Consider the following 26,764-nt stretch of genomic DNA (forward strand, 5'->3'; position numbering starts at 1 on the left):
AAACTAGGCCACATCTTAAGCTGTTACAAAGGTGGAAAAAAGGAATGACGACTGTTATGTGGGTACAGCTAACGGTAACTACCATCGTTATTACCAGTTATTAATTTACATTTATAGGCGTTGTTGTTTCCCAACTCAACGTGTACATTGATAAATGTCAATTTCAATCGAGAGTATAAGGATTCAATTCGGATACAGAAAAACTACTTCGTTGGTAAATAAGTTTGAACTAACTGGTTACTCACTCAAAGTAATCAACACAAAAACAAAGTACCCACAAGCGTTGGGGGCCTCCATTATCCGAGTGTAAAATCCAAATTTGCAGTAAACGCCAGAGAAACACGCTCCGTTGTTCTCGATTCACAAACAAACCTGACCACATTCGATTCTCCTTTTCATTGTCACGTTCAAAGCAAAGCAACCCACACACACACATCGCACACATTTACCAAACTACCTGTTCGAATTCAAAAACTGCTAATTAACGTAACTGCCAACAGAAGATTGTATTCCAGTAGCTGCACGAGCAGTTGGTTTAGTAGCGTGTCGCCTCGCCCTGCTATACAAATCTCGCGGGGTTGTAAAAACCGACAACACACAGAGTGAGAGAGGGAGAGAGAGAAACACAAGCGTCCGCAGGTAACAACCTTTAAAGCGTTGTCGAACTTAATTTGAATGTTACCGTACTGGATCTTCGAGCATTTGCATATTAACGACGTGTTGTTCCATCTATTATGAAGTCCGTGTAGGCGAGAAGATACGGGGGAAAGCATACACGGACAAAGGGAAATGCAACGCCAGTGTTCTGTTACCTGATATACCGCGCTATATCAGCTTTCGTTGTCGAGTGCTTCAAGGGACAACGGTAGTGCAGCTCCATCGATAAATCCATTTGCTTTAACTCCGTTGGGACGCGTAACGCTGGAGTTGAAACAAAATAGAAAAAAGGAGGCAAAGGAAAAAAAAAGAAAGATAAGGATTGCTGTGTGGCGGCATGATGTTCGGTAGATTTGAGTGCACGGTCATGTGTGGGGATGCTTTTATAGCGTATGCCAATCGCAGGAGTCGTGCAAGCGATTAAAAAGTCGAGCCGCGACGCACGAAGAAAAACAGCGTTCACCAACAACCGATAACCACGCGTGGCCACCTCCCGTCTGTCTGGCTAATCTTGCAGAAACTATCGGCGAAGGGAGAGAAACGATGCCAGCCCAGCCGGCCGTGACGCCCGTGACCTAGGCTCTCGCCTACATTGCTCGCACCTATCTTTTTCCCTCTCTCTACACGTCCATCTGATTCTGCGTGCACACGCGTTCAAAGGTACGTACTTATAAATAATAGCGCACCTCCTCTGCAGCTATTAAGTTGATTTTTATTTTGCATACGCGGACTTTTGTATGAGGCTACCGTCATTACAGGTTCGAAAAGGGGTGAAAGGACCGTCACGACCTTTGCTAAAAGAGAAAAATCCTCGCAGATGCTAGTAGAGTGCCAGACAAGAACTTTACAGACAATGACAACACAGCGATTATAAATGAACTCCAAAAAGCACAACTTTCCAAGTTGTCCTTGCTTCGTTGAGGCAAATTGTCTAATGCTAAAAATAGACCTTTGTGTTTACACATGTAACCAGTGGATCTGGTACATTGGATGCTACATCACGTTCGCAGCAGAGATCGAGTTGGTAGTGAGTATTCAACGGATACGACTAAAAAGGAGCAACTGTAATTAAAAAAAACATTGGTTGAGCTGAAAGAAGACAAAAAGGCGGTGAAATAGATCCAGGCATTAGATCTTGTCGTGGAAGGTGTATACTGAAACATAGGATACTAATAGCAGACAATAGCAACTATAGTTGTGGATGGTAGAAGCCAATTTCTGGTAAATTGATCTATTAATATTTACTACTAAAATATATACAGTCTAAAGGAAAGATTAAAGAATGTCACAATAATTTATTTCGTTCTTCTTTGGATAATGTAGTTAAAAAATGGACTATGTCCATCTCATAATTTCAATTAAGAATATTCAACAATCACTATTACAAGGAGGCCATACTTTTGTCGGTATTGTATATTCTACCACTCTAGCTTCTTCAGGATTTTGGTGAATCATTAGAGTTGCAGCGACTTCAATATCCAACATGAACTCTAGCAGGTGACTTTAACATACCTGGATTTGACTGGGTTGTAAATGATAGAATATCAACTGCGGTGGGTCATTATAATAGTGTTTCTATGCGAGAACTTTAACTGTTAGCTAGTAAATTTTATCTGTCACAACATGATAAATCATTAAATCCAGTAAATAATAAATTGGACTTAATATTCATCTCTACTCAACACCTCGTCTGCCGAGACTCTTTAGACGCATTATGTCGTGCTGATATTTACCATAACCTTTTCCATCCACAACAATGCTGACTTTGTCTCAATTCACCAACATCTCGAGTCAATAAAGTGGGAGTCTGAACAAAAAAATCAGAATCTCTTATGGTTGTTTTCTTTCTCTCTCTACCAACACAACTGTTTCATTTCCTAATGTTATATCCATGACTTCATTACTGCACTACTGCTTCTGCTGTCACTACTTTTGGGAGGGTGTTGTACAGATACAGTGCGATACAGTTGATATTATTTTTGTTGTTTCCATTGCAAATCGCTTATACAGAATTTAATTGCGTGATGTAGAGCGAGCAAATAAATTTGGGTGAAAATTTTGGATAGGGTGAAAAATGTCAGAGCTCGAAAATTAAACTTACCCAACTCTGTAGTCCGTACATGATGGTGGTGGGTTCCAGACTGTGCTGTGGCAGACCATCCAGTCGCACCAAATCTACGTGAATAATAAAACCAAAAACCAACGGTTACAAAAATTGTTAGGACAATAAAACAATTAAAAGTTAAAAAATGACGATGAATGATCGCAGCGCGCTGCGCACATAAATAATATCAGGAGGGGGGGGGGGGGATTAGCGCGACGACGATCAATCCTTCTCACGTTTGCGGTGCGAAAGGAGTAATTTCGCACAAGACCTCGCGCGCTATCTGACCTGACTCATCGGTAATATTAATGGCGCACGGATACTCGAAGTGACAAAAGATAGCGATCGATCTTTATGAAGTGTTCTTCATCCCAGCATACATGGCGTACATGTATACGAAGCCAACACGTGGAATGACCGCTTAATAACGAGTATTCGTTTTATGATTGTTTATGCACCTTCTCAAATCCCGTGAAAACTGGCTATAATTGAGTTTAGTACTCTTGAATTTTTATCAGTGCGTCATTACTCGTATTTCCATTCTAAGATTTGATAAATAAATAATCAGAGTGGAATACAACACATGGAAACGGAGTTGAAATTTGCTGAATCCATTTATTTTTACCTTTAACGAAATCTCAATTTTTTTTCTCATTTAAAGTGAATCTATAGCCTAGCTGGCGAAGAAACCAGCAAAATCAAACATGTTCTTGATTAAACTAACACGATTCTGGAGTCGATATCAAATAAAGCTGATTAAACACTAATATTCGCTACGAGCCGACGCAGAGGTTGTGCCCTCTCTAGCCAAAATCACACAAATATTATTGCAAGTAAACAAACTACTTAAAGCATATATACGTGTATATAGCTGCTAGTGATTGGCCTATCCCAAATAAACCCAATCTTTTGGCAATAAAAATTTAGAAATTTATTTAAAAACTACTATCGTACGTAACATCAGCTTGATAATTCTAAAAATCAACATCAAACTTATCCTAAATATCTTAACATTATGACTTTTCATCAAAATTAAATACCTAAATACTTACAAAAACTATTTAACAACTAATCACCTTCAAAAGTAGTCTTATCTTTGATAGACCCCATTAATTTGATAAATATATTGTGGGTTATAAATAGATGGTATTAGGCAAACTCATATTATAATAACGAATCAAGGAAGACGTTCATTTTGTATAAATTAAAAAAAAAAAAAAAAAACGAGATAAAAAACAAGCTACGTGACTACAAAATGTCGTGAGCCAATCAAAGGTACAAAGTTATCGGATGTCAAAAACCTTGTTCAGCTCGTATTTACACACTTACGTATGAAATAGTATACAAGTACAAATGGGATTATGCATACCTTTATAGCGGGCAGGAGTATTTGCATGTCCTCGACGACGACGAGCCTGGGGCGCTCGTCGAACTCGAGCTGGGATTTGAGTAGGCTGACGCCGCGCTCAAGTATCAGGCTGAACATCTGCAACGAGACGACGAGGGCCCGCTCCTGGACCTCTGACCTGTACCCTTGCTCCATCTGCGAATCTGTAATTGAAATCCAAAGGGAGAAATTTACCAAGCGATCAACAGGACGAGATATCAAGTTGTTTTGAGAGCGGGAGGTTCGGGCTTTTAAGGAGGCTATCGTTAAAGGGCGAATCGCATCACGAAATAGCTCAGTAGGTCTCATCACCGGAAATGGAAAGTATAACGAGTCGGGAAACCACTGCCGAGGCGCTCTCGTGACCATTCGTTAGGTTTGAGAGGAGCCGGTTCGGTGACGATTCTTGGAAAAAATGAAATAAAATGCTCATCGTGCCCTTATACGTCGTACAGTTGCACAGTTGCATACTCACGGTTAACAAAACCAGGAGAGACGTTGTGGCTCGTGGATTACATTTCATTTAAAGTGTTATCTCATGTGTTTTGTAATCAGTCCGATAAATACGGGTTGGTGAACAAAAATTTATAATCTTAGCTGTTGCAGGACAATTAACCTATGAGTATCATAATCATATACATTCAAGAGCACGTTGATGACTTAGTGGTTAGCGTGTTAGCCTCGAAAGCAACACGGCTCAAGGGATCCTGATCGGGGTACTTGGATAATTTTTTTCCGAGGATTCTTGTCAGAAATAGAATTTGCGAAACCAACTTAAGAATAACATGTAATTTTTAAGAATAACCTACATAAGTAATTGGTGTTGAGATAAAAATGACATTACTCCAATTTATACCTCTAAAATAAAAACTAAAGCGAGCAAACTTCTTCTCATTCCAAAAGCGATAGGCGAGCTGTAGTTTACAAAAATAAAAAAAGTAATGTTATAACACATACGAGCTTGTACTTGATCCTTCATTGCGAAGGAAATTAATGAGTCGTAACCAAGTGATTTTTATGCAAATGATTATCATACAAAAATACTTATACTTTTCAAGTGATTACTATACGAAAAAAAAATATTAAGTTCGTTTTACATGCTAGTGATTTTCCAATGTGTTCCAAATGTTTAATTTAATGATACTTAAATCAACAGTTGAATGAGCGAGCAATAGGTGAAGGAATAATAATTAATTCCTGATCCAACGTGTGCATAATGTCAAAAAATGGTTAACAAACGTGTAATACAGAAATTTAAATTACGTTGATTCACAATGAATTCAATTTAAAAAAAAATCACATTTCACGTATCAAATACAGGACGTCAAATCAAAAATAAGAACGCTACTGTAAACAAATAACAAGTTACTTTAACTTCTATACACAGGCTCAGCTGTATCAATATTTTATGAGCATCATTGTACCATGATATTACAAATGAAAATGTGTTTCCCACAACTGTGCACTGAAAGTAGGAAATTCTAGGATTCTCCGAGAAAAGAAGAATAGAGAGACGAAAGCAATGACGCGCTATAAAAACTCAACCAAACTAGATGTACGCTCATGATTCGATTTTTTTTTTTTTTTCCTTTTCCATCATAATTCATCGCAGGGCTATACTCATTTTCCGAAACGAGCATTAACGTACCACATAAGTACTACCAGAGAACAAGAGGGAACTTGAATTTCAGCGGCAATTGAGTGAGAAAGCCCAGCGCAAGACGTTCGCGCCACACGTATACATCCTTACTTCTCTGAGAGGAATAGAAGGAGGAGAAGAACGGAATACTGTACAGAAGCAAGCAGCGCGAGAAGGGAGTAGAATCTAGATACACGGAAGCGTGTGCACGACCCAGCTAGAAAGAGGATTCTCATTATCTCACATATCTGTCGTCTGTAATCGGCATTGTCGCACGGCTTCCTCTTTTTCTCTTGCTCTCCTCCTTTTTTGCCCTTGCCTTTCCACCTACTAAATATTTTTATCCCTTATCTTATCTTCTGCCTTCTCGCACATCATTTTCCTAACTTCCAGAAGACTAAACTTGTATGTAGCAGATGTATTATTCCTTACTTAATAAAAATGATTTTAGGGTGTTTTTTTTTCATTTTATAAACCGCAGCTTGCTTGTGACTTTTGAAATGAGAATGGGGTTCGCTCGTTTTTTGTTTATTATTTTGGAAACAGTCTGTATTTTTTATACATATATCAATATGTGTTTAACTATAAATTTTTAAAACGTACGTGCTAAGAAATTCACAGAAATTTCCTCCAAATACTGCTGATTAACTATATTGAGCCTTTAAGAACTTGAAAAGTAAAATTCTTTGACAAAACTTTTTGAAAATCTATTTCTAGATTACTTTTTACTTGGTAATTGTCAAAATTTGTGGATGAATACTCAGTTGTATCTTTAAAAACAACTTTTTTATTCCAGCCATTTCACACATTCTGTACAGCTTGGGTACTGTTTGGCTGCACTGCATTTACCTGTCAAGAGTTTTGCAGCGTATAAAACGGTGATAAAAAAATTACAGGACAACATTAAATTTTAATAAAAAGTAATGGATGAAATAACATGTCCATAGAGACACGCATCCCTCTACAACATATTTATAATCGGCACCTTATAAATGTCCACGCGATTGTCTCTTCTGACGTATCTGCACCACAAGAGTAAATCATCGGAGTATACAAGGCCTTTCCATCTTCATCCCTTCTTTGTATCATCCAACGCTTCAAAATCACTCGTTGAGTACTGGTGCACAACACGAAGAAAACATCTATCGTACTTTCCCACGTTCCTCCGTCTCACCATCCCGCGTTTCAACTGATTTTCATCCTCCATTATCATATTCCGCCCATTCAACCATCTTGTTCACCTCCCCCCGTTTCTCGGAAACCCCTTCGCATTTTCCACCCTCCGAGCGATTCCTCCGCTCCTTTTTATGTCACTCGGCATCCGTCCCTCTCTCTCGAGCGCCAGTGCGTGGCAAACACAAGGCGCGGTACGCACGAGCCTCGTATCGACCACAGCCGAACGTACATACGTAAATACGTAGGTACATGCATATATACATAAGGAAGCGCCGTCGCTACTACCCAGAAGTACTTTACGAGGGCGACGTTGCGGGCGGTGCCTTTTATCCGCGAAAACCTTGCCTCGGCACATCCGACCGCCGCTTTTTTTTTTATCATCCTCCGAGCTACCTGCTGCTCTGTCATTGTCTCCGGGCGTATGCAGGTCCCGGGAAAAAATGTTTGATGGATCGATTTGATGGAAATGAATCGAGGCTTCGCTGAAAATCGTGAAAATCCTCCTCTTGCGACTGTCCTCAAAATTATTACATATACCAAACAACACGTGTGCTGAATCTTTTGTAATTTATTGACACGCACATTTCGAAATACGTCACAAAACGCTGTGTTATTGTTATTCTAGATGTGGTACCTAAATTCTGCCAGAAATCGATAACGCAACAGCCTTAGCATACGTACGTAAGAAACACCAGAACCTTCACGTATTAACCAAGGAGCTTGTGTAGAGCTACAGATATTACATCCAAAGACAATCCCGCAGATGAAAGATCCAGGATTTATAAGCTAGATTCTGAATGGGATTTGGCAGACTTCGACTTCCAAAAAGTGTGCCATGAATTTGCCAACAAGAAATGTGTTGATTACTGCTCCTGAGTGTGAGACCCGGAGGCTTGGAAAATCAAAGCTTTCACAAGTCCTGATTGCAATCATTGAAGTATGCTTTTCTCCCTTTTGCATGTGTATCTAATTGTACCTCTTTGGTCGTCTCAGCCGTAGTTTTCTGGATTCAAGCATCTCTTAGTTGACAAGTCTATTTGTATGGAAGCCTAGTAATAAACTCCTTTTGTCTCCTCGTACAGGACGATTATCCATTCTTTAGCACAAAGCCTTTTCCAGGTGGCAATGCTTGTGTCAATCAGGCGTTTGAGCATCAGGACCTATACCAAACTTTACGACACTGGTTTAAAATATTAGTGTGATTTTTGGCAAAAACATCTCAAAGATCCTTTTAGGTGAGACGTCCAAGAAGTCCTTAAATTCTTGATTAAGAAGTTCGATGAGAGAGCAGCCTTTGGCACACTGTCCTCCACAAGAGCAGCTATTTCTCTAATTAGCGTACATGACTTTTTAAACTCTAGCCTTTTAACTAAACCCTTCAAAAAGGCGTACAGAAGTAGGCCAGCTACCCCTAAGTATGCTGCGACGAGAAATGTTTACATAGTTCTGAATAAGTATAGGCGTCATGGGTATCCTTTGGAAACATTGGATTTAAAAACTCTGTCATCAAAAGTGGCAATGTTACTGTAGCCTTGGATTTCGCTTTCGGAATACAAGCTCTGACTCTTATAAAGCTACATAATAAGGGAGTTCCGAATAAAAGAATCGAGATTAAGATGCCAGAGTTTACCAAAATTTCAAAGCCAGGAGCTTATCTGTCCTATGCAAGCTTTTTACCTTTCCACGACTAGGCCTTATATGTTACTAGTATGATAAAGCACTATATGAGTAAGTCGGAAGACATCAGAAGTAACACAGAACTGCTGATGTCGTTCAAGCCTCCGGCTTGGTGTCATCTGTGGGACGAGAAAAGGTACTGCTCGGTAAATATCTTCGAACAAGCATTCGTATAAGTAATTGAGATTAAACTTCGTTAGACGTTCGTTTGATTAGCAATTCATCACAATTCTAACAGACCCTTGAATATGTATGTGTGTACTACCTTGTCAAGATCACTTATATAATTTTCCCCCATTAGCAAACAAACACTGTCATACAGAGGTGTGTGTGTACAAGACGAGTGCGTTTATCCACACTGCGAAGCAACCACCAGACGTGCAAACAACGCTACGGTGCCCAACGTGATGGTGACAAATCGTTGCTACATCTGCAATCTCAGCCTCTCGCTTCGTCCCTACTCTCTTCCTCCCTTTTTCAACACCTTCCTGCTTGATCGTAGTTACGTCGCTACTGAGTTGAGGCAATTAGGCAATAAGGCGAAGATAAGGGAGCCAGTATCTGTGCGGCTCGCAGGTTATTTTCTGCTTCCCCGCGAACGTCTTCGTAGCTAAATAGTACGGAAGCGCTCGGCGAGAGTGTTGGAATTTAAAGGGAAAGAATAATAATAATGATGATGATTACAATAATAATAATATTATTGTTATTATTTTTTTAAATATTAATATTATAATAGCACTCTCGAGGATAATGTTTTTGGAAATAAGCTAGCTCTGGCGTACCTTTGTGTTGTCTGGCTCGAGAGAGGGGAGCGAATAAAAGGGGGAGGACAGGAGACGAGAACAACATCGTCGTCATCCTGAGAAATCGCGTGTCGGCGGCTCCATCATGACGATGGTCGTGTGGTAATGATGATGGTGATCGAGGCTTCTTCAAGGGAAACGCGATTTCGTTCCGTGGGTCATGAAGAATAAGAACTCGCGTGATTTCGTCCCTGCCCCTCGTTTTCTCGGTGTGTGTGTGTGTGTGTGTGTTTTTTCTTGCTACGTGCGCCTCTCTTTTGTTCGGCTCATAAGCAGGTGTGCTCACGTTCCGGGCACTGCTGCTGCTCCCAAAAAAAGTGCCATTATGTGCGCTTCTGTCAATTTGCGAATTGTTGAGCTCCAATAGGCCTTTAATTTTTTTTTTTTTTTTTTTTTACTATTCAGATGCTCTTTTCTTTAGCTGCTTTTTTTTAAGTTCATAGCATCACTTCCCCGAAAGATTTTGGTTTGAAAAGCATTATTTGATTGTTGGTGCTTTTTTTACACTATTGGAGACTTTAGAATTTGGTTGTACCCGTGCTACCTGATAGATTTTTTTTCATTGTTTTATTCAGGTAAACAGACATCGCTGCTCTTTTATGTATGAACATACTTCAGTTTCCCTCACAATTTTTTCAACACCAATTTTAAAATCTATCTGATTATGAGGAATATTAAAATTCTGTAGTAATTTAATCATTATTACCAGATCATCATGATTAGCGAATTCCAACAAAAAATTTAAGGTTTAAGCTGTTGTTTTGACATTTTACGATAGTATTCAACGACTTAAGGCAACTAAACAACAGATACGTTAAACGTGGTTTTCCCTTTTTTTTTGTTGTCGTTCACAGTAATCGTTTCATAATTAAAGATACAAGTGATAAGTAAATAACTGAAAAATAAATTTGTAAAAGTTCTAATTTTTCCTTTTTTTTAAACTGACAAGAAAAATTGTTTAATAACTGTGGGTATTGGATATTAACAAATGTCTATAGGGACAATTTGATATCACACTGCCAGTCTAGGATTTTAATTTATGTTTCAAAGTACAGTACTTTACCTAACATACAAATAAACGACAAATTGGAAAATTGTGAAAAATTGGTTACAGAAATCGGCTAATTTGCTCATTACAGAAACAGTCTTACAATTAGAGACACGAGCAATTTTTGACGAAAAACCTAATTTTTAAAATATTCAACCCGAATTCTAGGTAATACTTTGATGTTTAACTGTAGCGCTTTAATTGACTAAATTAATAGTAGACAAATTTTTACAGGTACAAGCTATTTTAGACGAATTTTTTGACCAATAGTAACTTCAATAAAAGAATTTTCATCACCAATATACTTGTTACTGCTACCACTAGTATTTCTATTGATGAGTGTAGCCCTTTTTTACTCGTTGTAGTTACGAAGCTCACAACTCCGAAAGTGACAAGGGAGTTATGAAACCCTTAAAAGCCAGTCCGATAGTTAAGACAAGTTATACGAACAATTAGGCCTGTCCAAACCGTATTCACGGCCATTGGGCAAGGATAACTTCATTGTACACACGATCGCATCATTCCATCAATTACCTCGAGCGTCAACCCTCGCGAGCCCTTCCTCTCCTCTCCCTGCCTTGCGTCAGCCCGGTAACAGATAATAATATCTAATCTGGAGGTGAATCAAAGTGCGATAGGACGTCTCGGTATGTCGGCAACAAAGCCACGAGCAAACGATAAAGACGACTATATGTACGTGCACACTACAGATGCACAGTCGACTCGTGGCCGCCGGCAGATTAAATTTGTTGCGTACGAGGGAGATAATAATTAGCCAACCTGCTCGCTCTTCTTCCTCTCAGTGCAGCGATCGAATCCTCGCCCTCATGCATGTATTGCCGAGCTAACTTTGCCGGGCACGTAAACGTGGGGTCGTATCTACCGGCTCGGGGTATATAAAAGGTAATTAGTTAGCCAGAGATTTATCGACGATCCCCGTGGACTAATTACCGATCGGATCATAAGCTACTCGCAATAATTAGCCGCGCGGTCCGAGTCTCCATTTCCTCGGCGCATACCCCAAGGCCAGTTTTCCTTGCCCCTTCTCCGTTCCTGTTCCTTGTTGTTGTTTTTTTTTCCATTTTGACTTTTCGCTTCGGCGAACAAACTTGAAAACAAGATTATCGGACCACTCGGCTTGTGTTCTTCGATTTTTTAGATAGGGCATCTGCTTCCCGGTGTCGGGCTCTTCCGCAGTTTCTCGGATTGTGATCCTGGCCGACCAGGAAGAAAATGTACCTGTAAACCTGTAATCAAGTAATTTGAACTACGATTTTAAAAATTAATTGACTCAGGAGTCTTTTTTCCTCTGTTATTTTCGATTTGGAAATGATTTTCCACCTTCCATCGGTAAAGGCTAGATTTACCCAAAATGGCACTTCAGGTGGATAAGTGCCTCATTCTTGAGTTCGAATTTAGGTTTCAACATTGATAAACATTTTAATGATAGTCTATATACGATTGCACTATACACTCCTACTGTCGATAATGAAATTACAAAGCACGCAATTTTCTTAACAAATATTGTGAGACAGAAAAAGAAGAAACGATGAAATGTCGATTCTTCTCAAGATCACTCATTAAGACAACCTCGTGCCTGAATAAATTTGTATGATAGTCAAAGTGATTGACACGAGTACATTGACTGCATGCTCTGATAGAGTTGGCAGCTCAGTTACAATGCGTTGTAAATCAAAGTATGTTCAATTACACGTAGGCAGAGTGTAGTTGAAATAACTTTTTTTTTTTAATGCACTACAATAGTATTGTTAAACGTTAGAAAAAGAAAAAAAATCAAATCTATGCTTCGTAAACTAGTTTGTCTCGTATGTAAGCTAAACAATTTTTTTCTTCTACAATTAATGTAAGAAAACTGTAGAGTAAAACACTTATGTCACAGATTTTACACTCTTGTAAACGAGTTAAATCTGTGACAGCTAAGTTTTGTTACTCCACAGCTTTCCTATACTGGTTTTCTCGGGTTTTCTTCATTCGAAAGTATCCAGTTTAGTAAACCACTTGGTGCACCATAGATTTGGTTGTTCTTCAAATTCTTATCATTTTATGAATAAGAACTGTTGTGTACTTCAATACACTTGTATTTTACAGCGTATTCGAATATCATCTAAGCGTGTTTTTTCATTCAGGTTTGCAATGTTTGGAACGCACATAATAATTATTATGTATCTTCTGTGCCTTTTTGTAGAAAAATTCACAAGTGTTTTTCAACCCATATTATAAATAGTTGACCAGATAGTTGGTATCTCCGAAACGCGTATCAAATGGCTTAGGTAATATTGTAAAAATACAAAGATATTTTATTTGATAAATTTTTCCTTCTTTTTAAGATACGTTAGATTAATGCGTTTTAACAACTCTATGGTATCATTATAACTTACAAAATTCCAAAAAAAAACAAAAAAAAACAAAAGGGTCTCAAAGTCAACTTATAAATCACAGAGTATATTTGAAGCGGATATGAAATACACACTCGAAAGAATCATTCGTAGTCGAAAGAGCGGGAGTCAGAGAGACCATCCACGGACGTAATACACGGCAAATTAAAACGTGCAGCCTGATACCCTCCACCCTCGCCGACTTTTTCACTTCTACGATGTAATACCGATACTAGGGTGCTTGCTCAAAAATATCCATCCCACTTGTCTTGCCGATGAAAGCCCCCCATGCACGTGCAGCTCTTCGATAGCTATATTTTTTCCTCGACCACGAGGCTGTTTGCCGAGCTATCAGACCAACGTCAATTACATACGGCTCTGCGGCACAGCACACCCGTGAGTTGTGAATGGGAATCGACAGGATATGGAATTCGCGATAGGAAAAGTTCAATGGCTGACGAGGACTTGAGTTGCAACGAGTAATCGTGATATTAATGGGGAGAACACGTAGCTCTAGTTATCAATTATTTACACAAAATTAGCCAAAAGAAACAGTAAAGCTTCATTGCTGAAAGTTTGATCCTTGCCCGCAGCTTCTTCTTCTCTTGGCGGAGAGGAGAACCGCTTGACTTAATTCCTGTTTCTTTTTCTCGGTTGGCGAACCGTAATGAAATCCCGCAGAGTTAAAACAAGACCCAGGCACGAGCAGAAAACAGCAAAGGGAGCACGAGAAAAATCATAGCGAGGGTACGGCAATACAAGAGAAGTAAGATAAGCAAGGTGCGTTTCGCTGCAAGCCAATTGGTAGGATTTATAACTTAACGACCGAGCAGCGTCTTTTGCTCGCTTCCGTGCACGGGTGTACGAGCACGCACGCACCACGCGCACGCACCGGGGTCTCTTGATACGTCTTTCTCTCTCCTTTTTTTTTTTTTTTTTTCTTTTCTCCTTACTTGTACTTAACTTGCTCTATATCGGACTTTTGTGTTGTAAAGCGCGTACGTGTACGCGCACCGTAGAATGCATGGGGATGTATAGAGCGTAGCTGCACTTTAATCGAACTTCTTGCACGGGAAATATTGTATTTGCCTACAGGAGTCCATTGCTCGCAGTTTTAGCCACGTAATGAAAGATATTGTCGCTCGTCGTAATTAAATAGCTGTGAAGAAGAAATTTTTGCTCGAGGGCCAGTTTTTTATCTTGAAAAATTTTGGTCATCATCTAATTGTACTCTGTAACAATCGGATTTGTCTATGGAGGATTACAGTAAGTTTTACATTTGAGAAACTATTTTTTTTTTTTTTTTTTTTTTTTTTATTAATGACCACTGACTTGTTGTATATAATACGGGCTTGAGTTTCTGTCAAAAGACTCTTGTCGACAGGGTGATTAAAAAATGAATGAATGAATTTTTTTAAACTTTGCATTCTCATTTTCATAAATTTAAGTACTTCCGTTATTTAAATACACGAGCCATCTCGTATTCAGACTTACGTGGACCATCAACTTACTGCTACTTTACGTAGTTCTCTTAGCTTTGTTAGCTACTGCCACTGCTCTGCAATCTGGAGGATCAGGATAATTGCCAACATGTATATATTTCCCTATTATCTGGATGTACTTGGATCATAATATTTACTTCTCCCCACTCCACTAATCTTCCACAGATAACGCAATGATTTATTTAGTTTTTCTGTGATTCGTAATCCATTAGCTTATGAACCTTCCGCCTACACTCTGCCTGTCATCAATCCAATAACTAGGTAGTAAAAAGTATAGGTATCACAAAAAAATATAGATTAATTTTTTGTAGGAAGCTAAGTAGTCTGTCGAATCCCCGAAACCACAAAGAGGACTGTAAATTAACGATTCTAAGTAAAATCTTGATGAGCTGCCCACGCAATTTCGTTGGAAAGAGAAATTCAAAAGTGGCTTGATGCGTGGGAGGTAGGTTGAACCTCAAAGAGTGTGACCACGATTGTCTAGCATAAGATGGAACGAGCACGATAACTGCAACTATTACATGCAAAACCGACAAAAAATAGCGAGTGTTTTGGTTGGTAGGGAATTGTACAGAAACAAATGGAAAAAAATAAACTATCGAACCAACTGAGCAATAGTAAGTTTGACAGACGTATCATCAAATACGCGCCGTAAACAGCAATCATTCCAAGAGTCAGTGGGATAAAAGAATTCGGAAAACCAAGTGCACAAAAAACGACAAACTGTACCTATTACGCGCAAACGCGTAGCAAAATGTATCGGCTTAATCGACAAGAAATTCCATTGGTCCCGCGTGCAGAGTTTAATGAATGGGCCGACAGGCGACGGACGGACGGAAAATTTCAATAACTCGGGTGCCGTGCACATCGGCTCGCCAATTATCTCGATCGAATTATCTCACTTTCAGTTAATCGCAATCACACGGCCCTTCCTTTTGCGCCAAGAATCGCATCACGCACCACCAATCCCTTCGGCAGGTAATCAAGTAAAAAAAAAAAAAAAAAAAAAAAAAAAAAAGAAAAGAAGGAAGGAGGCGCCAGGCGCCGCGCCGGTAAACGCACTTATAAATAGACCCGCGCTGGAGCAAAAACAGCGGGTCAGCGAACGATCATCGTCTCCGCGATGAGCACCTTGCGAACTCACGCGCGGCCGCTCTCGTAATACCCGTCCCGTCGGCGCGGCTCCTCGCTCGCCCGAAAGAGAACAAAATGAGCCCGAGGATGGGCAAGCACCGGTCCACCTTGGCAATTTTTCTCGGATTCCTTTACCCACGGGCGGAGACGACGAATGCTTATCGCGAAAACTGGTTTCCGCGCATGTGATTGTTTTGTTTCTCCGTTTCTCCCTCTTTTTTTTTTATTATTATTATCGAGCTCGATTTTCTCGTAATGTCGCACTCGTGCACCGAAGCGCGAAGGATAATATTCCCGGGTATAAATAGCTCGCACGTTGTATATTTTGTAATCGAATGAAGATAGCGCGTTGCGAAAATAAGCTCGGGAATGCGGGAGGGGAGTTCCATACGGATCTCTCAGATTTTCAAGGACCTTGTTACGCAGTATATATACTCTCTCGGGTGTACAATTGAATAATCGCTGCATAGTTTGTAGTACACCCGGGTCGTATATTAAACTATAGATTTACACTTAATTAAAAATAATTCTGAAAATTGCTGGTATTTCGAAACCTCTACCACATGAATCGAGGTTTCGAATATTCTTCTCGAAAATTTTCAAGCCATGGTTTTTATTCCTGAAAGCAAGAATTTAACTTAAAATTTATAACTCTATTGTGCAGTTGTTTGAAAAAGAGGGAGAAAAAAGATAACCCTTGGATCTGCCGCGAGCCTCGAAAAGACGCGTGTGAAGTAAGTTCAAAGTGTGTATACGTGTACATGTAGTGGCTTTCGAACACGTGAGCAAGATCCGACCTCGGAGCCGGGACGATTCAATAAAGCGGCGCCTGCAGCGTTGGCGGCGTCGACTCCTGCTTAAGGAAGTGTCCGATTACGATATCCCCTTGTGTTTGCCGCGTGCAGGTACAACACGGGCTCCTCGCGCGAGGGGCGAATTCCACGGTGGCAGCAGAAATGCCCCGAGATCCGACGTCCACGATCGGCTCGGCCGAGACAAATAGTTCTTCCTCCTCGCGCTTGAGAAATTGCAAGCTTTCGTGAGCTGCGCTTCTTGTATGCCCCTGTATCGAGAGTCCGCGTGTAGTTTTTCGTTTGCGTTGCACGGAAATCTCGTGCTTGTGGCGCGCAAGCGAAGTCGAGCTCGAAATCTTGAGTTTTACGTGCGTGTGTGCATGGCGATCGATCGAAATTTGAGGGCGCCATTCGTACGTTGGCTTTTTTGGTAACAATGTTTTAGTATAAAACTTTTTTTGCCAGTCTTACACCGAAACAACGTTGTAGTTCTTGTGTACTTTACATTGGTACTTGTAAAAATCAAAATTACACTTCATGTATTAGAACAATTATTTTGTCACAAAAAATCATGATGTATAAAACATAATAACCGCTGATTTTTATGAACTGATGAAAAAAAATTTTATTCATTATGAAACAAACTTCGGCGTAAATCTAATAACAATTGTACAAATAATTTGTAGAACGTTACAAAGTAGTAGTGCTTTAGTTCATTGAGGTTTTTAAAATGTTTTTTATCAATATTTTCAAGTTTTCGTTAGTTAATGGAAGATATAATTTTTTTGTAATAATTGATAAAGTTAACATTTTTCAAGTAGTAACGTTAAGACCTAGAGAATAAATTATAATATACTTGTTATAGGTTTAGTCTAAAAGTTGTGCAGGGTCCATGGGTCCTTAGTGGGGTTGCAGAGGGCTAAGCCCCTGCTTAGAGGGGGCGAAACCCCACCTCGTCTGAAAAAACCCAATATAAGACTTTATCAGTAATAAACTGGTATGATTTTTTACATCAGCATATTGTACGTAGTACAGCTGTATAAAACGATTGGTATCCATTTGTATTTCCTGCAACCTTTATATTAATATAAAAAATCATAAAAAAATGTCAACTATAGCCAATCAGTTTTATGCGATAACAACCGAAAAAAAAAATTGGTTTCACAACAAAGGAACAAAGTTTATGGAAAAAAAGCACCCGCACGTAGCAAATGCGTCTCACATATGTATGCTGTTTACTACTCCCTGCAGGTCAGCAGCAAAAAATCAATTGGAATCGGGTAAACAAAAGTTAACGCACGATACCTACGAGGGAGCCCCTCGGTCTCGAGAGCGAAAAGCAATCTGCGAGCCTATAAAAAGAGCGGCCCTTCCGATCGTTCGCCGCATTGTAACCCTCGCTCTGTAGCTCAGCTCAGCCCTTCGAATTATCCATAGTAAAGTATAATATGACCAACCTGCCCATCTCAGCTGTCTATGCGTGTCCCTAATCGCAATTCCCTACGAATAAACAGATAAGTCTGGTGAAAGATGCCGTGTTTGCTACTCAATGCATACATATTCACAAAACTAATCACAAAGCTGAAGCATGACAGAGCAATATGTTTGAACAGTGCATTGGATGCTGACCTCGGCAGGGCGGAGACTCTTTATGACAGACATTTGACGTTACAAAACTAACAAATTCAACAAAAACGAAAGTCAAGCTCGTTGCTTGGTGCAAAAAAAAGAGTGTGTGGAGATAATGGTTCGGTTAATTATTTGTTTAACATCTATTTTCGGTTGTAAGTACTGATGGACGTTCATTGACAACCATTGAAAATTCAGTGTTCTAGCGTGAAATAAGAACGTACGACAAGTTACAGTGGAAAATAAAAAATTATCTCATCATAATTATGAGTCTCCGTGACAACCTTCATCTCGTTCCTTTGGCACTTTTGTCAAAGTTCATCACGTAAAATCGAATAATATCACGGAAACCTACGGAGGAAGCACAATTACTTTTTTTTTTGTTTTTTTTTGTTTTTATCCATTGCAGACGTATAAAAGAGAGTGGAGCCAATACAGCAACAAGGAACAACAAAATGACGACGACGATGATGATAATAATGACATGGAACAAAAATAAATAAACGACCCAAGGGTCGAGCAAAAAACTCGCGCTGGAGCAAGATGAATTAGCAGATACGCCGGAAAGATTGCTCGAACGTGCGAGCTAGCAGATAGGAGGACAGAGAAAAAGGAGGAGGTGAAAGAGAAAAGCGACGTGGGCAAAGTAGGGAAGGGAGAAAGAGAGCAGGCGGCAGCTCGCAGGTATATATAAGATAGTAATAGCAGTAGTGTAGTATAAGTAAGCCGGTGGTGAAATACCTCCTGCTGCTGGTGCAACAGCAGCAACAGCTCGGGCTCAACGTACGACCTTGAAGAGGCCTTGCCGAGGTCGCCGACATGATTCCTATCCCCCATCTTTCATTCGTTCGTTCGCCCAAAGACAGGAACGACGGCATCAGCCGCAACCAAGAGAGAGAGAAAAGCTTACTATACAGGCGTCCCTCCGTTAGCTCTCCTGCACCTTCTCCACCTTATTATACATCGCTGTCTTTGACTCGCGTAGATTATAAATACGTACAGTCATTCGCACGTACAAACGTAATGTGCATCCACTGAACGCGCTCTCTCTCTCTCCCTAAAACACATAAGAAACGCGTAAAAACAGTAGAGAGCACACGCCTCGAGTCGCCAAGCCAAGAAAAGATGTAAATGGAACAATGTAAACAGCCATACGTATAGACCTTTGCTGCATCTCTAACCCTTGTATTATTACTACCGTCGATTCTCGTACCATCGCGCATTGTGCTCCGACTTTAATTATCATGCCTATAAGTATACCTGCGATGTGCATCTTAACTGCTCTGCGTGCTCTGTTAAGTATCTTTGGGTAAAAAGTCACTTTGAGAGAGTGGAAACTATGTACAGGCATCAGTAGGTTCCTTTCAGGAGTTAATCACTTGAAGGTCATACGCAAACAGCTGCTCATAGTAGGACTAAATTATCGTTTGAAAATGATTATTTTACTTGAACCACGTGTAGACTTATTCAAATTGAAAATACAAGTCATTTTCTAGTAGTCATTTATGAGTTGATGCCTTACCTTTCTCGACCAGATTGCCATCGTTGACAAATGTGCAGTGTCAATGTAAATCGGTAAAAGATATTTGATCAGTACACTGATGATCCTTCAACTTCAACTTTCTTATCGCTTAGCTAAGAAAATATCATACATAAACTGACCAACACTCGCGTTAAATCATCAATAACTTTGGCTTCCCTATATTTTACCAATCAAAGACATAACTCAATTTCTTAATCACCTTATTCTTCAATAGTTCAAAAGTACGACCGAGTACGACTATTCTTTACTTAAATCTTTCACAAATTCCATTTGAATGATCAGTCACATTACAAACACAGATAGGCATCAATCGAAATAACGATTTTTTAATTGTGTAGTACATATGGATAAAAGTTTGCCTCGGAAAAATATATTTCTACATTTCAAGTGCAAAGGAAAAAAAAAAGGTCACGGGAAGGACGAGGGGGCTTTATCGCTGTCGTCGCGTCACGCCATCCGCGGCCTCGCGCACGCAAACTAACCATTTCTCGCCTCCCTTTCGACGCACGCGCCTTTTATCTCACCGTAAGTACGCCCCGCACAAGCTCAGCAAAAGGGACTTTTCCATCGACCGCTGACTTTTCTTGCATTCGTCTTCATACCCTCCACGGTATGAGGCTGCATTAAATGCACATTTGTACACACGAGGCACGAAGAACGCATTAGCTCGGCTTTCCTATAATCAGTGCAGAAATAATACGCACACTCGTGTATGATAACGATTATGCTCGCGCAGCAAAAGTCCGGGACGTCCACTAATGACCCTGACATTACCCCACGCCAAAACTTCCGATACATAGCTACAACTGTTTAATTGATGTTACACGCGCGGTGTGTACAAATATGTAGGTACCTGACGCTGAAAAGATGACGCGTGTGAGGTATAGGTGTACACAACTGCAGGGACTAGCATTACTCGATGATGGACATATTTTGCCTCTTAGGGTCCATTGTATGAGTAATGACCGAGTTTACTCGCGCTATACCGATGTCAATCAAAGCTTTCACATGACGACCGGCGATGATCTTGTTATTATATGTCTCTGACTGGCATCAGCTTCTGTGAGTACGTACCTCGGGTGCTCAATTAAAATTCTTCACGAATGTAGTATCGGTAGTAAGGGATTCCCAGAAATTGCGTGTTCGCCATTACCATTTTTTGCGACTCTCATTGTGGAATGTACACTTACATCTTTATACGAAAGTACATAACATTTATGAACGTATGTGCATGTAAATCAGTAGTAAACTAACATTAACGAGTTGTTTCGTTTCAACAGTTGTTCTCTCTTTAGCGGAACTTTTTTCAGTTTTAGAAGTATTTAACTTTATTTTCAATAACTTAAAAATCAATACAACTGCTTCGTGAAATATATAATGACAACATCAGCACAGGCTTGAATTACTCAGCAGAAACTCAAGCACCAAGCTATTGAGTACAGAACGTACATGTAAAATGCTTCCAAGAGAATACATATTGCGAAACGAAGCTCATTCTCCAGAACTTTCAAGAATTTCATGTTGATTCGTGGCTTGTAAAGTTAATTTGGAGATGATTTGAGAGCTATTATGTAGTTTTTTATAATCCTTGAAAATATAATATCCTCAGCTCAAAGTTTGGTGGACGTAAGGAAATCAATATGGTCACATTTAAAATGAAGTTAAGCTCCGCAAAACATTGACTTGTACAGGGCAGTTGTATGTAGCTAATGGCAGTAATGTTCACTTACCAAACACCAGTGATATATAAAAAACATTTTCATTAACTACTTGAATTTCGTTTTTACAGAAAATAAGGTAAGAATGTTTAAAATAAATAAAATTGCCTTTAGAATTCAGTGTACGTTTATTTAGCACTTGCAATCACAATAAGAAATACAATACATTAAAATAACAAAAGAAATCAATAATTATATTGAAAATAGCTTAATTATTACACACGAATCTGAGAAGCAAAACTTACATTGGATTATTTTTGCCAACTCAGTCAAAAATGGTGACTTGATAATTTATACACAAGTTCAAGATGACTTCACCTATAAAAGTTAGACAAGCCAACAAAAGACAAAAAACGAAAGCGTAGATTATTTTTCTGTACTGTGATGATATTTCATTGGTATCGAAAACTTTGGTTCTCTTGTATTCTGGTTTCAATTCCTCGTATAAACTAGTTTTCAATGCTTTTTTATACCACAGATCTATGAAACCTGTTTCCTTTAAGCGACGGATTTTTTCCTGAAATTTTCCAAAGTACGGAGAAGTTGAGGGAAGTGATATGTATCTCGACCGAGAAAAAAGTTCCTCCTTCACAAGACTTAATTTCCAACCATCGGAATCAATCCCGTACTTGGTAACTAGTGAAATTCCCTGTTCGAGATTAATCTCACATCCACCTACTTTCGTGGAATCAATCAACCATTTGATACACTGAAAACGTCCACTTTCTGTACCGAATACATGCGATGACCTAACAATGTATCTAACATGTGGATGTCGAGCCATCCACAATAAACTTTTAGTCTCCGAATGGATTGACGTATTCATCTTTAATTCCATTATATCTTTTAAGGTATCAATTTTTCGAAACTGATCATGATTAAGTTGAAAATTGACGATTAATTCAATGATTTGCGCTGAAAATGTAACGCTAATAATTGTCAAGCTTAGTAAAAGACATCTGTCGAGAAATTTTCGGGGACTGAATGAAATGGCATTGCCTAGCATGAGATTTGTGATGTTATAAATTGACCAACCCTTTTCTTTGGATTTCACAAGTCGAATACTGATCAAAATAATTAGAAAAAAGGTAGCGAGAATGCACGCAGTAAATATAAAAGTATAGGACACTTCAGCCTCGTAAGTGCTATATTGTTTGACCAACATCAAAAAATTTTCAAAATGTAAAAAAAAGGATTTACTGGTTAGAAAATTAGCATATAAATGATTTACATCAAATAAAAAATCGATGGGTGTATCCGCGTGATTCGTAATTATTATAAATACTTGTGTCGTAAAATTTAGTTTTTTCATCAGAATTTTCATAGTTTCTACATGCACAGGATAGAGAGACATTTTAGATAGTGAAATTTTTTTTTTCATTTTTTTGCCAATTGGTTTATATTTTGCAACAAACAGCTCATACTGATGCAAGTTCCTTAATTTGTCATAAAATAATGGTATTTCGGGAGGAAAAGTGTCTATTTTTAACGAACGGTTAAATGGATTGTATTGGTATACCACAACTTTGAAGTCTGCTATTACCTTAAGTATTTGCTTTGAACTATGATTTTTAGGTTTTATCAGCTCAAATAGAACGACGTTTAAGAATCGTTTGGACCAACTGAATTCAAAAAACTCAGTAAAGTTGGTTTTTTTACGATTATTTACTAAAAAAACAGCGCACTTGAATTCTGATGTTTTTTCTATTAATTTGTCAATAACGTCTAAACATTTTTTTAATCTTCTTGTATCAGTGGTCACGACAGTATTTTCAATAACAATTCCATACAACGAATTTTCGCTGTGCGTTTTGTGTAATAATTGTTTTGTACTCTCACTTTTACTGTCGCGACCATTCGTCATTGATTGCGCAATATTTATAACCGTAGTTGGAATTTGATGTGATATTTCTTTCACTATTTGCGTACTATCAGCTGACAGCTGATTTTCGGAAATGAGTAATGTCACGTGAGACATTGATAAATTTAGTTTGACGTATTCTGTAAAGTATTTCGTAAAATTGGAAATATTGAAACTTTTTACGTAATTGAAAGTGTAAATTAAAAAGAACGCAAATATTCTTTGAAAATTCATTGTATTAAGCAGGAAATTAAAAGGCAAAATTCACTCGTACTCTACGGTTTTAGATGGTTTTGTTAATACAGTTAGGAGGTGACTAAGTTAAGTTGACAGAATTTTGTGGTGATATGTTTTAATCGATACAGCAAATGTTTTTTTACTTAAAATAATTTTACGACAAGTACTTTTTGAAAAAATGTTTTTTCTCTAATTCACTTGAGTGGTGTATTTACTAAACATAATGTGACAAGAGAAACGGAAAATCATCAAATGTTTTGTAAAAACACAAGGTTAGTCATAATTTATTTAAAATTCGCACAGTAAATGATGGCTCTAGAAGTAGGCTACGTTTTTTCGAGTATAATTACGATGTTTCAGGGATAAACTTGTTGTTGTTTTTTTTTTTTTTTTTTTTTTTCTTTAATATGTGTAACTTTATTTTCCATATGATATAGTAGGTGTGTTGCCAGTCCAATTTCAAGTCCCACTTAAAAATTCACCACAAGATTGATTGGTCGTATTGGGATCTGAACAATGCTAACAGCAAAAATAGCTCATGTAAATTTTACGTAAGGTGGTGGTTTTTCTACTATTTACAAGGCGCAGCGATTGTAATAAAGCATACCCTAGCTATTATCAAGTTTAATGGAAAGATATTTTTCCAATGAACCATCTAACTCGCTGTACCGACCCTTTTTAAGGATGTTCGGTAGAGATAGAATTTTCCAGTGAATTTTTCTAAAATTTTGACCAGACGTTCGTGTTGTTGTTGCAATAAACCTGTCCAAATTTTAAGATGTTTGTCTGTTTTGTTTTCGAGATATTAAATTTCAAAGCTCAGTCATGTTAACACAGTCGCTTATGGGAAAACTGATTAAAACTCAGTTTTAAGCAAATTGACCCAGTGAATTTCTCCAATTTTTGTATACGTCACAGATAATGTTATGAGTTTAATGTATACCAAGTTTCGCGATCGTCTGATTTGTTAATGTATAAAAAAATTAATAAAAGTTCGATAGAAACGCAATGGCAACGTCGCAAGTGGCGGGAAATTCAAAATGCTCTGGGACGTCAATCAGTAAATATTTCAATATCATCGTAGATATTTACGCATTTTTGTGTAAAATACAAGCTTATATATTATGTGTGTATGAGCGTATGTACATTACGCCCACCCCTCCCCATAAGAAAATAACAATATATTTTAATAACACGTTATTTATTTTTCTTATAAAATTTCAAATTTATGATTATTTCTGTTCCCTTCTCATTTGTCGTAATTTGGAGGTTATACTGTTTGGCTTTGAGCATTTTTACGAATGAAATCTACGAATATAAATACAATGGTCACAAGTTTTTTAAATTACTTATTTATTCATTTTCATTACATTTTTATAACGAATCAAAGTCAAATACTTACTGCTTCATCACAAAAACATTGAACATACACGTATAACACTGTTTTAACCGACGCAGCAGACGAGCACATAGTGCAGACACCTGATGCGTGTGCATAAATACTTGACTCACACATTGAAGACTCGTACGGCGTTGTCAAATCTTCACTCATCGCTGGTTTCCCCTTGCCCCGCAAATGTTTTCCACCGCTATTTCTACCGAACGTCCTTAACACGCTTTTATTAGCTTCACTTGTAACTAACTATGTATGTAAGAAAATCTTGGAATTTTAATTGGACCCACTTCCCGGTCTTCGATTAGGATGAAATTTTGCACACGCTCTGAGTTCTGGTGACAATACATGACTAGCTAAGAAACGTCATTACAAATCCAATATGTCGGCCTCCCCAAGATAGCGGACTGGCTGTTTCACATCCACCTCCATGATATAGGTATCAAATGAAAGGGTTTGCTGAATGGGATACGAAAAAAATAATCAGGTGACCTAAATCCAACATGGCGGCCGTCCCCAGGTGGCGGATTGGCTATTTGAAATGCAGCCCTATGATTGAGGTATAAAATGAAACGGTTCGCTGAAAATAATGCGAAATAACATTTTCTTACCAAATTATCATGTCATGGGTATCAATCAATAAGGTTCGACGAGAGGAATACGAAGATTGGACTTGGAGTCTATGAAATCCCACCTAAGCCAAGGTAGGATACACGCCAAGGGCTGAATGGTATGAGGGTGGTAAAAAATATCATGTCGCTAGCGTTACCTTAGGGTACCGGGCGCAACCCTATTGTTATTAGCCTTGCCCCCCTACATGTATCTCTGGGGGGGGTCTACCGTAAGACTAAAAAGTATAAAATAAAAATAATAGTTTAAAAAACTGTAAAACACGCTTTTAGCACGCACTAAAAATTACAAAATAATTCGGACATTTAGTTTGATGACTCAAGAGTTTTCCCTTTGCCAAATCTTCATTAGATCGCAGGTAAACATAAACAATTTCAGTTCGTGATGAACGATAAATAATTACCTATGCAAAATGGTTATAAGTAGGTAATCATCTTTATTAAATATTTACTATGATTTATTATGAAAGAAAGCGTGGAGCGTTTATGTAATCTTTACTCTTTTTGGACAAAACGCTCCACGCGTAATTTTTATTACAACTAACAGTGACTTCACTTGATGAGCTGGCCAGGTGTTGGCTTTTACCTTTGAAATGAAACCCTGGAGGTCCAGACATCACCAGAAAAATTGACTATTAGTTTTAAAAAAACGGATAAGTGGTGTTTCGGCGTCCTGCGTACTCATCCCATCGAAGAAGCTCGAGAAAAATATCTCAAAAATTTTTGATAGGATTCGAACACCCACAACCCCTCGAGTATCTCCGGCTAGGAGGTTAGCACGCTAACCACTAAGCCATCGAAGCTCTTGATTGAAATACTTACTACAGTACAAAACTGTATTTAAAATTCTAACATAACCTTAATCTTGATTTAGTGATACCAGTGCCACTAAAGTAGTAAAATAATGTCTTAAATACGTTAAGTATGGAATGTGTGTGCACAATAATAATTATTTCTCATTTCATGAGAAATCCCGGCCTCGCAAAAATTAAACATCATCCTTATTATACATTAATTTAACTATGTGCCAAGTTTCATAACAATCTCATCATTAATTCAATTTAGCATACAACCACCTCAACTCAAGGGAACTCATAGAAAAGCCTGTAGAAAAAATTTCCCTGAATTACCAAGATTATAAGTAGTTTGACACCAATATCCTAAAGGAAAAAATCCAAGAAGGCTTCGTTGAAACTTTGATCAAACCCACAATCTTATAAGTTCTCACGGCCAATCACTAAACAACCAATAACTCTCTCAAACAATCAAGGAATTGGTAGGTCATGATAAAGTGGTTATGTTGATGAAAATTAATAAGTCCAAAAAAAAGTCAAACAAAGAGTTAACTGGGTTCCAAAATTCAACGAGAAGCAGCTACATTTCGCAACTCACTCCTCCAATACCCATTTCCATCATGACGTGTCGTAATAGTATACA

At 38.5% G+C, this 26,764-nt stretch overlaps 1 protein-coding gene across 1 annotated transcript in view; it reads right to left on the reverse strand.

The window, feature by feature from the left end:
- The window catches only part of LOC106637693 (Smg6 nonsense mediated mRNA decay factor), a 170,880-nt gene that overhangs the window by 51,092 nt on the left and 93,024 nt on the right, over positions 1-26,764 (reverse strand). The window contains exons 19-20 of the mRNA XM_089592533.1: positions 4,131-4,312; positions 2,759-2,832 (exon numbers count right to left, since the gene is read on the reverse strand). Of these exons, the coding sequence (XP_089448659.1) occupies positions 2,759-2,832; positions 4,131-4,312 (256 nt within the window). The remainder of the gene's footprint in view (positions 1-2,758; positions 2,833-4,130; positions 4,313-26,764) is intronic.

This window comes from Copidosoma floridanum, unplaced genomic scaffold (assembly GCF_036245765.1).
Source record: "Copidosoma floridanum isolate Cflo_tuat_1 unplaced genomic scaffold, Cflo_Japanese_pri ptg000019l, whole genome shotgun sequence".
In the NCBI taxonomy this organism is placed as follows: domain Eukaryota; kingdom Metazoa; phylum Arthropoda; class Insecta; order Hymenoptera; family Encyrtidae; genus Copidosoma; species Copidosoma floridanum.